Below are 15,654 nucleotides of genomic sequence, written 5' to 3'. Positions count from 1 at the left end.
CCAGATTCCGACAGAGATTCTGTCGGAACGTTGGAATTCCGACTCTGGAGCTTAACCGGGTATTACAAGTTATTTCTTCATTTTTTTTACATAAAAAATTTAATTACTTATTAAACATTAATTTTATTTAAACATTCTCAAATTTCAAATGGTAAAGTCTTCTTATATTATATTTATTAAAAATTTTAAAATTTGTATCATTAATCTCTAGCTCATCATGTAACTCCAAAAATCCATTAAAGCTAAGTTTTAAAAATGGCGAACAAGAAACTTTGCCATTTAAATGAAGGGCCAACAATCTTTAGTTTCAATGGAAAAATCAAATTAAATTTACAGATTTAATTTAATTAGTTCAATTATTCAACTCATTTGATTTGATTTAATTATTTATTACTTGAATTATACATTAGATGTTAAGAATATTAAAATTTATTTTTTGATAAAATTTGAAGTGCCTCCTAATTAGTAATTTTATAAGTTACAAAAGTTAGTTATAATAAATTTTGCTATGGCTAGAAATTTAATGTTATATTATAGGTAAAATAAATTTATTAGAATATTAACCGTAATCTTCTTAATTTATTTGATTTTATTTAATTTTTTAATAATAATTTAAAAACAAATTTAAAATAAAAAATTAAAATTTAGTTTTCCTAATCCGTTGAATAGTTTGCGGGTGAATTTTAACCTTTTTAACATCCTCAAATTAAAAAAAAAAAAAACTTCATATTATTAATAAAATATTATTTCCACTTGGAATCGAATTAATTTCGGCTAATTGAAAGAACAATAATTAAAAAAGAATTATTTGTACCGGTAAACTGGTAAGGAAAAACTAAACCCCTAAACTCTGTTGAGGGTTTTGAGTTTGGAAAGGACTCTTCCAACCTTTTTCCGATCGGCGTCAACCAAAATGGGTTCAATGACAACATTTTCTCCTCTGTACTCTCATTTACATGTTTATACCCCTAAATTCCCAAACCATAATCTCCCCATCTCTTCAAAGCCCCCAGTTCACATACTACACCAACTCCGATTTCACCGAGTAAAACTTCACATTTCCTCTAAGCTCCCTTTATCACCTTTTCCTCGTATACCCAATTCAAATCTCTCAAAGGGAAATGGATTCCTGGCTAAATTTTTATGTGAGAAACTGCTTATTTCATTTGTTGGGGCATTTGTTTTCATGGGTTGTTTCGGTTATAATACTAAGCCGAGTTTGGCAATACCTTGTCAAACGAGTGAATCGAGTGCAAATATAGAGGAAAAGAAGGATACCCAGGTGGGCAAAAGTGAAGATGAGATGTTTGAAGAAGTTTTGAAGAAGGAGCCAAAGAATGTGGAGGCGTTGAAGGTGGTTGTGTATGGGATGATAAGAAGAGGAAAGACCAAGGAAGCTTTGAAGTATGTGGGCAGATTGATAGATATTGATCCGGAGGAAGTAGAATGGAGGCTTTTGGAGGCACTATGTTATGAGATGCTGGGTCAATTGAGTAAAGCTAAAAGTTTGTTCAAGGAAATATTGGAAGAGAGGCCTCTTCTTATTAGAGCTTTGCACGTATGATTCTTGAACTATTATATTTGTTTTCAGTTTATTCATACTATTCAACGTTTAGAAATCAAGAAATGTAATTATGTGCAGAAAATTGAAAATTTTTGCTTTCGATATAACGTTATGATAATATAAACCAACACGAGAACTTTTGTTTCAAGCTATACGGTTTAAGTGAGTTCTATTTGGATATGGAAATTAACAGTTTATTGAGGCTAATTAATTATCTGAGAATGAATGCTTTGTTCAAGAGTCAATTGCTTCATATAGATGTTACTATATACTTCATTTCTGAACCACAGTGATGCTCTTTTCTGCCTTACATTTTCTTTTCCTGATTATGAATGACATAGTTTCTCAGTAGATACATTTTGGCTGGAAAAGTGCCCAGTTTTCTAAATTGAAGTAAGGAAGTCAATAAATTGGAATTTGGAAATATTATTCTGAGTTTAGTTTATAATACAGATTTTTCTGGTTACTTATGAGATGGGCCACTTGTAATTCTCTAACCATGCGGGGGCCTGGAACCAGCACCTTTAATATTCTAGGTTCACATCGACAATTTCTTATTTTATCATATATGTATATATATGACTTGTGGCTTCAGTACCACCTGGTGGATAGTTGTAGTATAAGTTACATGACAAAAAACAAAATTTTGCATTAAACTGCTTACCTTTGTACTTTTGGGATTCAGTGAGACATCACTTTATAACAAGTTTATTGTTTAGTTTAGTATTCATTATCGTATAAATCTCTCTCGTGGGCACTATCTTAAGTTGTTGGCACTAGCTCAAGTTTTTGGCACTTTTATCACCATTTCATTTTTGTAGACATACCTCTTTACCCTTTCCCCTCCTTACCGCCTTTTCCCTTCCATTAATTACTCTTCCTTCACCCCATCCAAACATACCTTTAGATTTATTTAGGTTCTATCAGCAAGGGCACAGGATAAAAAAAATAGGAAATTCTAGTTGCAATTTCGAATCTGAAGTGTGTCACACTTTATTATCATTGGGATTTTGCTTTTGAATCATTTTATTCATTGCAGCAAATAGTGATATGTCATTTTATTGCAGCTTTCATGGTGAAAGACATATTGCAGGCTAATAGCCTAATACTTTGTTATTCTTTTGTTTGGATCAAAATTTCTTAGATGGTAATACAAGAGTTTTCCTGTTAGGAGATTACTTGATCTTGAAATTTGCTCCAGGATTGAAGCATGAACTGATTTTTAATATAATTACAAATGATTATCCCGTTCATGAAGCCTTGCAGCACCTTGCCTATATAATATTTTAATGTTTTCATTCACCATCACGGTTCTTTGTTAATATAAATGCCTAATTCATTTTAGGGTTTTTCTTTCTGAATGAATGAAAAATATACTTTCTTTGTGCAGGGTCTGGCAATGGTAATGCACAAAAACTTTGAAGGTCCGACTGTCTTTGAGATGCTGAATAAGGCTCTGGAAGTTGCTCGTCGTGAAAAAAGAGTGACTGAGGAGAGAAACGTCAGAATTCTAATTGCACAAATGCATCTTGTGAAGGTGAGTTCCAGCAGTATATCTGCTCAAATGCCACATGCTTCAATTTGTTACTCTTTGTTACTGTCTTCATATTTGTTTACGTTGCATTGATACTTTCTTAGGATTGAAGTTGAATCATCAAGAAGTAAAATTGAGTTTATAGTTCTTTTATTTGTGGAAAATAACTTGTATTTAGAAAATATTTTTGATGGAAAACATTTTCTGTCAATAATATTTTCCACATAAAATATTTTCCAACAAGGTAAATTATTTTCCATTGTTTAAATTTAATTTAAGAAATAAAATATATTAACAAATTTATATATGTAGATGTTAATAAGATTTTCAAAGTGAATAAAAATGGCTTAATTTTTTCTTTGACTAGGAAAATATTTTCTGTCGACTAATTTTCTTGAGTGTCCCAAACGCTAGAAAATATAGCAAATGTTTTCATGATAAACAGAGGCTTTATATCTGTAATAAGATAAGGAATAATTGGACAATTTCAATATATTTCTCCATTGAAGTAAGTGGGTATATATACATATTACAAGGCCTTGTTAAGGCAACTCCTAATAATCCTCTATCAATCACTTAGCTTATGATTATATAATTTCCTATGATTATATAATTTCCTATGATTATGTAATCTCCTATAATTATGTACAAATTATGTTCACACTCTAACACTCCCCCTCAAGTTGGATCATAGATATTTATCATGCCCAACTTGTTAGAAAGATATTCTATTCGAGGCTCATTTAAAGCTTTGGTGAGTATATCACCCAATTGCTCTCCTGTCTTCACATAACTGGTGGAGATTAAATTTTCTTGAATTTTCTCTCGGATGAAATGACAATCAATTTCAATATACTTAGTCCGTTCATGGTATACTAGATTGGAAGCAATGTGAAGAGCAGCTTGATTATCACACCAAAATTTCGCGGGTGATGCAACATCCATACCAATTTCCTTCAGCAGATGATTTATCCATTGAATCTCCCAAGTAGATTGAGCCATGGCCTTATATTTTGACGTGGCACTGAATCTGAATACCACATTTTGCTTCTTACTTTTCCAAGACACCAGGTTTCTTCCAACAAATACACAGTAGCCTGTAGTCGACCTTCTATCACTTTTGGATTCCGCACAGTCAGCATCAGAAAAACACTCAAGTGCAGTATGCCCATGATATCTGTAGAGTATATCCAGTCTAGAAATCCCTTTTAGATAACATAAAATTTGTTCCAGAGCGGCCCAATGTTTCGCCGTAGGTGCAGACATGAACTAGCTTACAATGCTTACTGCAAAAGCAATATCTAGCCGAGTCATCGCCATAAGGTAGTTCAACTTTTCAACCAACCTCCTGTACCTCTCTAGATCATCATAAGGGTCTCCATCACCTTTTATAAGACATATATTAGGAATCATTGGTGTGCTACATGGTTTAGCTCCCATCTTTCTAGTTTCTGCAAGTAAGTCAAGGACATACTTCCTTTGAGACAGAAAAATTCTTTTTTTACTCCTCAAGACTTCGACTCCTAAGGAATACTTAAGCTGACTCAAGTCTTTAGCATGAAAACTCGCATGCAAGTAGTTTTTGAGAGAAGAGATCCCTGTACTATCATTCCCTGTAATAACAATATCATCAACATATACAATAAGGAGAATAATACCAGTATCTGAATTTCTATAGAAGACTGAATGGTCACACTTGCATTTTTTCAATCAAATGTTTGAACAACTTCACTGAACTTGCCAAACCATGCACGGGGACTCTACTTCAAACCATACAAAGATTTCTTTAAATGGCAGACTTTCTCATACTCCCCCTGAGCAAGAATCCCTGGTGGTCGCTCCATATACACCTCCTCTTGGAGGTCACCATGTAAAAATGCATTCTTAGTATTTAATTGGTGTAAAGGCCAATGCTGAGAAGCAGCTAGGGAGATAAACAAGCGAATTGAGGTCATTTTTGCCACAGGAGAAAAAATGTCAGAATAGTCAACGCCATGGGTTTAACATAACCTTTAGCGACAAGACGGGCATTAAGCCTCGATATGGAGCCATCTGGATTGACTTTGATGGCAAAAACCCATTTACAGCCCACAGCCTTCTTGCCAGAGGGTAAATCAATTAGTTCTCAAGTATGATTTTTCATCTAGAGTCTTGATCTCCTCAAACATTGCATCACGCCATCTAGAATGAGGCAGGGCCTCTTTAACTGTCTTGGGCAAAGAAATGGAATTTAGAGAGACTATCAAGGAAGTAGAAGAAGGATATAGGTGATCATAAGACAGAAAGTTAGCAACAGAATAGATAGATTTACACTGTCGTTTACCTTTACGAAGAGTAATGGGGAGGTCAAGGTCACTTGGTGGTGGATCTGATGGCGAAGAAGATTCTGGTGCAGGACATGTATCATCAGGTACTGGTCTCCGAGAGTAAACTTGAACAACTGACGATTAACAGGAGGCTGAGTATTAGAAGGAATGTTACCATCAGAAGACATACTCGAAGAGGTCCCATTATCATATATGATTCTATAGATGAGCCACTCATCATCATCCTTTTGATCAGGAGATGTTTGTATAACAGGATAAAAAAGAACTTGCTCAGAAAAGACTACATCTGTTGAGACCAGATATTTGTTGAGGTTTGGAGAGTAACACCGATATCTCTTCTGAAGGCGAGAATATCCCAAAAAAACACACTTCAAAGCTTTAGGATCAAGTTTAGTCACGTAAGGTCTGACATTCCGAACATAGCTAGTACTGCCAAACAGTCGTGGTTTGAGAGGAAATAATAGCTTCTTAGGAAAGAGGACATTATAAGGAGTATTACTGTTTAGTACTGCGGAGGGCATGCGATTAATGAGAAAGTATGCAGTAGAGACAGCATCGGCCCAAAATTGCTTAGGAACTTGCATTTGAAACAACAGAGCTCTAGCAGTCTCAAGGAGATGTCGATTCTTTCTTTCAGCTACTCCATTTTGAGCGGGTGTATCAACACATGACAATTGGTGAAGTATATTATGTTGAGACATATAAGCCTGGAATGATTCTGACATATATTCTTTAGCATTGTCGCTTAGCAAAATTTGCATAGAAACATTAAATTGAGTTTTGATTTCAACACGGAAGGCAGAAGAATGAGAAAACACTTCCGAACATTGCTTCATAAAATAAATCCAAGTCATTCTAGAGTAATCCACAAAAGTGATAAAATATCTGAATCCAGTTTTAGATCCAACCGGGCATGGGTCCCAAACATTTGAATGAACTAATTCAAAAGCAGACTCAGCTCGTTTATTGACTCTAGGACTTAGAGCTTGGATGATGTTTTGCAAAATGATATGACTTATTTTTCAATAAAGATACCTTATGAAATTGAGGGCATAACTTCTTCAAAACCGGTAAAGAAGGGTGTCCTAACCGACAATGTACTTCAAACAGAGACATGACACTGGAGCAGGCAACAGACTGAGGCACCCATGCATCTAAAATGTAGAGACCTCCAAATACATGTCCTTTACCAATAATCTGCTTCGTCACAAGATCCTGAATGAGACAATGATCATGAATGAGACAATGATCAGGAAAAAGGAAAATACAAGAATTTAGGTCTTTGGTAAGTTTACTCACAGAGATTAAATTAAAGGCAAGATTAGGTAAACTTAGCACAGATGATAAGGTAATAGAAGGAGTAGGTTTAATAGTCTCAGAACCCTCAACATTATAGGTTGATCCATCAGCTATAATAATAGGAGAAGGTGCTTTATGAGATCGAAATCTAGTAAAAATATGAGGATTACCTGTCATGTGATCCGTGGCACCAGAGTCAATGACCCATTTATATGAAGAGGAAATAAAACACGTTTTATCTGTCTCAGCCGCTACTGAAGACGTTGGGATAATTTTAATAATATGGGTCTTACTGTCAGAAACCATTTTAACCAAAATCCTATCCTCTTATACCTTCAAACGAATTAAAGAAAGATAACAAAACCTAACCTAGTGAACAGTATAACAAAAACCCGCCTCTACCCAACACCCAAACAACAAACGAACCATAGATCTGACAAGGGGGCTACAAGACAACTTTGGCGTCCTCCCTAGGTAGACGGTGAGAGACAAATATTATCCTAGATAGGTAACACAAAAGAACAGGAGCCCTAAGTCTCCAAAAATTTAAAACTTGACGGAAGAGAAAAAATTAAATCTTTACAGGAATGGCTCTGATACCATGTAATAAGATAATGAATTATTGGGCAATTTCAGTATATTTCTCCATTGAAGTAAGTGAGTATATGTACATATTATAAGGACTTGTTAAAACAACTCCTAATAATCCTTTATCAATCAATTAGCCTATGATTATGTAATCTCCTATAATTATGTACATATTATGTTCATGCTCTAACAATATCTAATGGTCGTATTAGCTGAATATGCAGGGGCAACTGGATGAAGCCTTGAAAAAATTTCAAGATCTGGTTAATGAGAATCCTCGAGACTTTCGCCCTTATCTTTGCCAGGTAATTTTATTTCCAATTATTGGGATTAGGCTAGAGTTTAGTAGATTAGTAGTTAAGTTGTTATATCCAGTGATGATACATGGCAGATAGTAGTTATACCTTTCATGCATTCAAGATAAGAGATGCAATTCAATTTCTCTTGCTTACTTAGTCTCTCTCTCTATTCTCTATTCTTTCTTCTCTTCTATTTCATCTCTATGTTCTCAATTCTTTCCTTCCCTCTCCCAGCTTCTATAGATCCATGAGCAAGGGGATCTAACATATTGTGTTATTAGTGTTAGTAATTGGTAATTTTGACATAATTTGGTACCTTCAATGTTCGTAAGGTCAAAAAGTTTGGTGGCCAGGAATTTATTTTAACATTACAATTTTACCTTAATTGTTTATTGAAACACTTTATCTTTGGTCAAATTTTTTGTTGGCAACTAGAGCTTGGTTGTAGTTTGATGAAGATACACTTTCCCTTCTACTTTTAGCCAACTAGCACTGATGTGTTACTATATTTATTTTCCGTATAGGAATTATTACTAGAGTTCCACTCTAGCCTCGTAAGTCCACACTAGATGAATTTCTTTCTGTGCATATCTTTTTGTGACTGCCTGTGGCAGCAAGAAATGTTGATGAATAGTGTGTAGCAAGAAATGTCCTTGGTGAATTAGGAATGGAGATTTTTTATTACTAATTGAAAGACATGCTATTTAAGTAAAAGATAGCAATAATTGCCATTGCTGATGTGATACCGTTAGATAGATAGTTAAGTAGGTTCTAGTAGATTCCTGTAAGTTCTAGTGTATTCTTATAGTTTCCTTTGTATCTAGACATTTTATAAATAGGTGCACTTGTACATACATTAGAGATACATTTGTACTGTATAATACTCATTATAGCAGAGTATTTTCATCAAATCAAGATGGTATCAGAGCAGGTTCTTTAGTTTCTCTCTTATATCGAAGAAACCTCCCTTAGCACAAGAAAATGGAAGAGAGTAGCTCTGCTAGGTCGCAGAGCCAATCAGCTCCGACGAAAGACATCCCTAAGAGGATCATTGATGACACCTTAACACTACAAAACTCTGACAATCTAGCGATGATTCTCGTCTCCGTTCAACTGAATGGCGTCAATTACAAAGGTTGGAGTCGAGCGATGAAAATCACTCTTAGTGCCAAGAATAAGCTCGCGTTCGTTGAAGGAAAATTCGTTGTACTAGAAGATGGATCTGAAGACTACGAGAAGTGGAGACGATGCGATTACATGGTAACATCATGGATTCTCAACTCTATTTCAAAGGATCTGGTTGGAAGCTTTCTCTACGCTACTACTCCCGAGAACTTTTGATCAAATTAGGAGAACGTTATGGTGAGAGCAACAGACCGATGATCTATTAAATTAAGCGAAGGATAGTGTTGATCTCCCAAGAGAATTTCTCGGTGACAACATACTACAATAAATTGAAACAACCGTGGGACGAATTAGCCAATATTGTGCCGATACCTCCATGCAGCTGTGGATCTAAGAAGCTCGCAATAGAAATTCACAACGACGATCATCTAATGCAATTTTTTATGGGACTCAACAATGCCTTCAATCAGGTATGCTGTCAAGTATTGCTTCTGGACTCAACAATGCCTTCGATCAGATCCGCAGTCAAGTATTACTTCTGGATCCATTACTGACGGTGAATAAAGCCTTCTCGATGGTTTTGCAAGTGAAATCTCGAAAGTTCAAAGCAACTGGCAAAAATACAGGAAATATGACGCGAGAAAAGGCCACTGACCACTGCAACCTAGATGGACATACACGAGCTGGATGCTTCAAGCTAATCGGTTATCTAGAATGGTTTTAGAATAAGAACAAGCACTTCACCATTCTAGGGACCTTCAAACCAAGATATGCAGCTTATATGTCACATGCCGAAGGTCACAATGCAGGATTGGTCTCGAAAATACCAATAGCAGACACTGGATTAGTCACTACTAAATTGAACAAAATGTAAGAAGTTAATGCGAAGCTTGAGCTACTGCAGCAAGAGATGAGCAGGCTAATCATAGGTAAAGCAGTTGCTGCAGTAAATACAGTCAATTCACACTCAGACTACACTTATCATCCATCTTATTGTTCTGGTAGTAACCTCAACCCTTTCTATCTCAATCATAAATTTCTTCTTCAATTTTTGCTTGTTGCGCTATGATAACTGAAATAGGGGTATGGATTATTGACACTAGCGCATCAGATCATGCCACACCACATAAACATCATATGATATTTGTCTTTTCTATTTCTGCACCAATAACTATTCATTTAGCAAATGGCTCTTCCACACAGGTCTCACACATTGGAACCATTGCATTGCATACTCACATGAAGTTAATTGATATTCTACTTGTTCCTGATTTGACCATGAATCTTTTATTTGTATCCATATTGTTTAAATATACTAATGTGACATTACAATTGTATTTATCTTATTGCTTCTTTTAGGACCAGAAAACTAGATCTATTATAGCCGTTGGAAGAATAATAAGTGGATTATACATTTTAGATAATAATAATTTTTCTGCTTCCACCATTCAGTCCTATATTGATTCTGTGTATAATGTGATTGCTTCAAATCTCATTGTAAATCCCACTGAATTTCATAATAGTAATAAAATAGCTGCCTCTCTTACAAATTCCATAACAAAGGTTCCATTTTCTATTATTCATGCTAGACTAGGGCACTCTTCTTGTCATAAAATGTCTCATATACCTGTTTTTAAGCAATTTGTTGATGCTAGTCACATGTGTGCTTTGTGTCGTCTGACTAAAATATCTAGATTACCTTTTTCATAACAGTAACGGTATCACTGCTAATCATTTTGACCTTGTTCATATAGACTTATGGGGACCCTTTTCTGTTCACTCTATCACTGGTGCTAGATTTTTTTAACCATTGTCGATAATAAAACTAGAGCAACGTGGACCTATATACTTAGGTTTAAAAACCAAACATATTTTGTTTTGACCTCCTTCATTCAATATGTCAAAACACAGTTTGACACAACAATTAAAATATTAGATATGATAATGGAGGATAATTTCTTACTAAAAAAGTGTGCTTCCTTATTTTCTTTTGACAGAATTATTCATCAAACCACTTGTCCTCATACACCTCAACAAAATGGTATAGTAGAAATTAAACATAAACATATTCTCAATATAGGTAGGGCCATTCAATTCCAAGCTCAATTCCTAAAAACTTATTGATCTGAGTGTATATTGGTAGTTACTTACATTTTTAACAGAATGCTGGTTAAAGCTTTAGTTTTGATTAACTCCTTTTGAAGCTTTATTTAACAAACTACATACTTATGATCACCTAAGAACTATTGGTTGCCTATGCTTTGCTATCAATCAGAGTCCTAAGAAAGATAAATTTGATCCTAGATCTTCCAAATGCGTTCTCCTTGGATACTCTAATACTCAAAAGGGATATAGACTACAAAATTTAGACATAAAACAAATCTTTATTAGTAGAGATGTTCTTTTCCATGAGTCTATTTTCCCTTTTCAAAATCATTCTTCTCAGGAGCCTTCTATTTCGATTCTAGTTCTCCCAATGAGTTTACCTGATGATACCTCGAGTTTTTCTTCTGGTTTTGATCAGGTTCCCACACATTTTGATTGTGTTTTCCAAGCACATTCAGAAGAAAGGGTCATTCCTCCTTTCCTACCTTTAAGAAAGAGTACCAGAATGCATAATAAACCATCATGGATGCAAAGATTTATGTTGTGAATCACTTATCCACTGCTTCTAATCTTGATTTGTCTATTAACTTTACACCTTCACATCATACTTACCTCAACACAATCTCTCACAGTCATGTACCTTTTACTTACACTCAAGCTTCAGTTGATCCTAATTGGGTTGAGACAATGCATCATGAGTTTTTAGCTCTTGAAAAAAAATGGAACTTGGGTGCTTACTGACTTCTTGAAAGGCAAAAAGGCCATTGGTTCAAAATGGGTTTATAAGGTTAAGACCAAGCCTAATGGGGAAATCGATAGATATAAGGCTCGTTTAGTGGCTAAGGAATATAATCAAGTGGAGGGATTAGATTTTAAAGATAGATTTTTTCTTGTAGCCAAGATTGTTACCATTCAAATTTTTATTTCTTTAGCTACTTCTAAACATTGGTCTATTTTTTAATTTGATATCAATAATGCTTTTCTACTTGGTTTTTTAGAAGAGAAAGTGTACATGCAGCCTACTGCAGGTTATTCAAAAGCTAGTCCAGGTCAAGTTTGCTTGTTGAAAATGTCGCTTTATGGTTTAAGACAGGCTTTATCCAGTCAGTACATAATAATTGTCTTTTCACGAGGGATGCTAATGGTATCTATACTGTTATGCTTATCTATGTAAATTATGTGATCATAACTGGTACTTCTATTTCTGTCATCGATCAAATTAAATGTTCTTTACATTGTAAATTTACCATCAAAGATCTTGGACATTTGAAATATTTCCTTGGTTTAGAAATCACTAGGTCTGCATCTGGCACCCTTATCAGTCAGAGAAAGTTTATTTTTGATGTTTTAAGTGATACCGATATGTTACATGTTAAAAATGCCTCCACTCCTCTACCTAAAGGTTTGAATCTTGATCCTTCTATTGGTGATTTACTTCCTGAACTATGTTTTATGATATCTTAAGACGTATCCAGCTAGAGGATTATATTTTTTTACTACATCTAACTTGTCTCATCTTTCAGCTTATTGTGATGCAGATTGGGTCATCTGTTCCTTTTGTAGGCAATCTATTACTAGGTTTTGTGTTTTTTTAGGAAACTCTCTTATTAGTTGGAAGATCAAGAAAAAGATCTAGAAACAGAAAACAGTTTCTAAGTTTTCTACTGAAGCAAAGTATTGAAGTATGGGAGCTGTCGTGTGTGAACTTCTATGAATTTATATACACTCAAAAGATTTACGAGTTAATGTGCAATTTCATATTTCTTTGTGGTGTGATAACTGAGCAGTTATTTATGTAGCTAACACCCTGTTTTCCCCAAGCATCTTTAACATTGATTGTCACTTGGTCAAGGAACAGTTACAAAAGAGTTTTATTGCTCCTATCTACATGTCATTAGCTTATCAGCTCGTAGATGTTTTCACCGAACCATTGCTCACTCCACAACACCAATTTTTATCCTCAAGTTGCATCTGGTTGCCTTGCCCCTTGATCCAACTTGAGGGGATATTAGTATATACCGTTAGATAGTTAGTTAAGTAGGTTCTAGTAGATTTATGAGGTTCTAGTGTATTCTTATAGTTTTCTTTGTATTTAGACATACTATAATAGGTGCACTTGTATATACATAGAGATACTTTTGTACTGTATAATACTCATTATAGTAGAGTATTTTCATCAAATCAAGAGAATTGGTGCTGTCCTGTGTTTTTAAGAAAACAGTAAAGTTTACTGTAAAATAAGAGAACAGTAAGCATTGCGGAAAGGCTAGATGTCCATGAACAATGCTGACCAAGTGCCTTACTATGCGCTGGTTTAGTTGACTAAACATAGATGAAGATTAGAGAACTAATACTTTCTACTGGAATATGTGGCAGGGAATAATTTACAGTCTATTGGATAGAAAAAACGAAGCTGCAGAACGGTTTGAGACATATAAGAGTCTTGTGCCTGAAGAATTTCCGCAGAGAGGATTTCTTGATGATGTTGTATTGGCAGCAAAAACCGAGTCTCAGGAACAGTTTCAGGAGGAGTTTGAAACTGAATTCTCATACAGGAAGTGAAGCAACAGCTTCTCTTACGTTGTACTGCACTGTTTAATGTTTTTAGCTAGAATGTTGCTTCCCATTGTAAATATAATTAGTGGGATGGGAAACTTGTGAACCAATTAGAGTGGGTAAGTTAAGATCTCAATCCTGCAGATGATTTCAGTACACGAGCCGAAGCTCATTGGTCAGACTATAATTTTAATAGCAACACGCATCACAGTTTTATGAATACGATTGACCAAGGGCTTGGGATTGATAATCACGTTGAAGATGATGCATATCAGTGATCTATTGTAATACTACGATGCAAATCAGAATCCCTGGTTCCTAGTTGGGCTCTTTAGGATGAGAACAGTACAATTGGGAGTAATGTTTTTAAGGGATGTGTATGATGATGAGTTAGTTCAAATCCATTGAAACAAGTTTTTTTTTTTTCACAAGTTTGAAAGTCATTTGTCGGTGGATCTGGTATCTCTCTCCCTCTCTCTTTTTTTTTCTTTTTTTTTTGTGAAAGTTCTTTCTGGAGTTTTAAATGCAAGAATCAATAGTCCACATATTCATAAAAAAAAAAAAAAAAAAAAAAATCTCATGCATCATACATGTGCATTTGTATCATGTTACACTAACCTTTATTCATTTGGAAAAAGATTACCTATACCTGGTCCATCATGGATCAAGACACAAATGTGTGGATTTCATGTAATTTGTATATTGAGAGATTTACGTGTTTGTCTTGGGTTCATAACAGAGTCGGTAAGTAAGAATTACCATGATAAATGCAAGAAGAATATGGATAAAAAGCAGTTAAGAATGTACTCGTAATAAAAGAAGTGGATAAAATGCACAACTTGAATTTCTAAACAAAAAACTTGGAGAAATTTAAGGGGTAAGACCAAAATAATGCAAAAGAAGAGCCATTGGTGAACTCAATCTTTGAAGTCCTCTGTATTGAATTCCTATGTATTGACAATCTTCTTGAGAATATTCAACTGAATAAATAGGAACTACGTAAAACTTTAGATCAAAGTTCATTAGAGCTCTTTTTATAATATCCAAAATTTATCATCAATAAAACTTGAGTTCTTTTTATCTTTATCTCACTTTTTCTTATTCCTATTTATATAGTTGAAAATCTAAGCACAATTCATCCTAATTGATGTGAAAAATCAAATTATGAAAAGATTCATTCATGCATCATTGATATCATGGCATAGCATATTAATCCCTTAAGTTTTACAACCATCATAGCTCCAAAGTTGACCAGGAGTGCTTCTATCCCTGTCTTACGGTTTAATAGGGTAAGCATATTATTGAAGGCTAGGTTGAAAAGGACTACATTGATTGAAAGCCCAGTAAAGTTAGAAGCCTGCCTAAGTTGAGACTAGCTTGCCACTATGATATATGAGAAGGAAGAGACCAAGACTATACTTAAGAAATTGCTTGATGAAACCCCAACAGCGAGATGGAGGAGATGATGGCCAAAATTTTCAAGTCATTAGGCAAGCCATTAGGCAAGCAACCCACTGAAAGAGGTTAACGGAACTAAAAAGCCCAAGTCTATCGTTGAAATTGTTAGAGAGAAGATCGAAAGGAAGGCCCATGGTTTATTTGATGCAAACTTCTGGAATGAGGATGACTATATGAAACTAAAGGCTAAGGAGCGTAGCACAAAGTTTAAGATGATATCTTAGAAGTTTGAGAAATTACGAATGAACCTCAAGAAGTAAGTAGAACTAGAGGGGGCATGGGTCTGTTTGATTAAAATGAATTTGACAAGCAATTTTTCAAATCATGCATAATTCAAAAAATAATTATCAATTAATGCAGGATCAAAAAATATTTTCAGATCATGTGTGTCAGCCCAGCGTGTTCGGCAGTATTCGACACCCATAGTGTCGAACAACAGAGAGTTCGACACCATGGGTGTCGAACCTCCAGTCACTCAGCTTGTTCAACACCATAGGTGTCGAACAAGCTGTTCCTTGCCACGAGAGTAGATTAATCTGCTCCCGTGGCTGCACGCATGGCGTGTTCGACACTTTGGGTGCCGAACACGTAACTCTTTGGCACTGCAGGCTTTTTTTTCCATGCAGGTACAGGCCTGCATGCATAAGAATTTGTTTGGCACCATCACTGCCGAACAAATTCCTGTGCGGTCCGTGGCTCCTCTGCATGCAGTACCGCATGCAGAGTATGCAGATGCATGCGGTACTTTGCATGCGGTACTGCATGCAAGAGAAAAGTGTTCGGCACTATAAGTGCCAA

The 15,654-nt window shown here is 35.1% G+C and overlaps 1 protein-coding gene across 3 annotated transcripts; it reads left to right on the top strand.

Annotated features, from left to right (window-relative positions):
• Positions 1 to 811: 811 nt before the first annotated feature.
• Positions 812 to 13,824, top strand: LOC110607446 (protein SLOW GREEN 1, chloroplastic). 3 transcript variants are annotated; one of them, XR_006348260.1, is made up of 5 exons: positions 812 to 1,558; positions 2,955 to 3,101; positions 7,537 to 7,617; positions 11,841 to 11,986; positions 13,219 to 13,356. XR_006348260.1 is itself a non-coding variant. In XM_021746559.2 (4 exons), exons 1-4 carry the CDS (start codon positions 914 to 916, stop codon positions 13,402 to 13,404), a joined length of 1,059 nt encoding a protein of 352 aa, XP_021602251.1. In that variant the 5' UTR covers positions 813 to 913; the 3' UTR covers positions 13,405 to 13,824. The 3 variants fall into 3 exon arrangements, 2 of the variants coding, with proteins under 2 accessions (XP_021602252.1, XP_021602251.1); XM_021746559.2 differs by lacking the exon at positions 11,841 to 11,986 and having other exon boundaries at positions 813 to 1,558; positions 13,219 to 13,824; XM_021746560.2 differs by lacking the exons at positions 7,537 to 7,617; positions 11,841 to 11,986 and having other exon boundaries at positions 13,219 to 13,824.
• The last annotated feature ends 1,830 nt before the right edge of the window (positions 13,825 to 15,654 follow it).

Source organism: Manihot esculenta, chromosome 13, assembly GCF_001659605.2.
Source record: "Manihot esculenta cultivar AM560-2 chromosome 13, M.esculenta_v8, whole genome shotgun sequence".
Classification (NCBI taxonomy): Eukaryota; Viridiplantae; Streptophyta; class Magnoliopsida; order Malpighiales; family Euphorbiaceae; genus Manihot; species Manihot esculenta.
The sequence above is the reverse complement of the archived record's forward strand: the minus strand, read 5'-3'. Positions and strand labels throughout refer to the sequence as shown.

Excerpts from the sequence above, each read along its gene's own strand:
- LOC110607446 (XM_021746559.2), top strand. The coding sequence starts at position 914 with ATGGGTTCAATGACAACATTTTCTCCTCTGTACTCTCATTTACATGTT. Across the intron at positions 1,559-2,954 it reads TTCTTATTAGAGCTTTGCAC|GGTCTGGCAATGGTAATGCA; the intron begins GTATGATTCTTG and ends TTCTTTGTGCAG. Across the intron at positions 7,618-13,218 it reads TTCGCCCTTATCTTTGCCAG|GGAATAATTTACAGTCTATT; the intron begins GTAATTTTATTT and ends AATATGTGGCAG.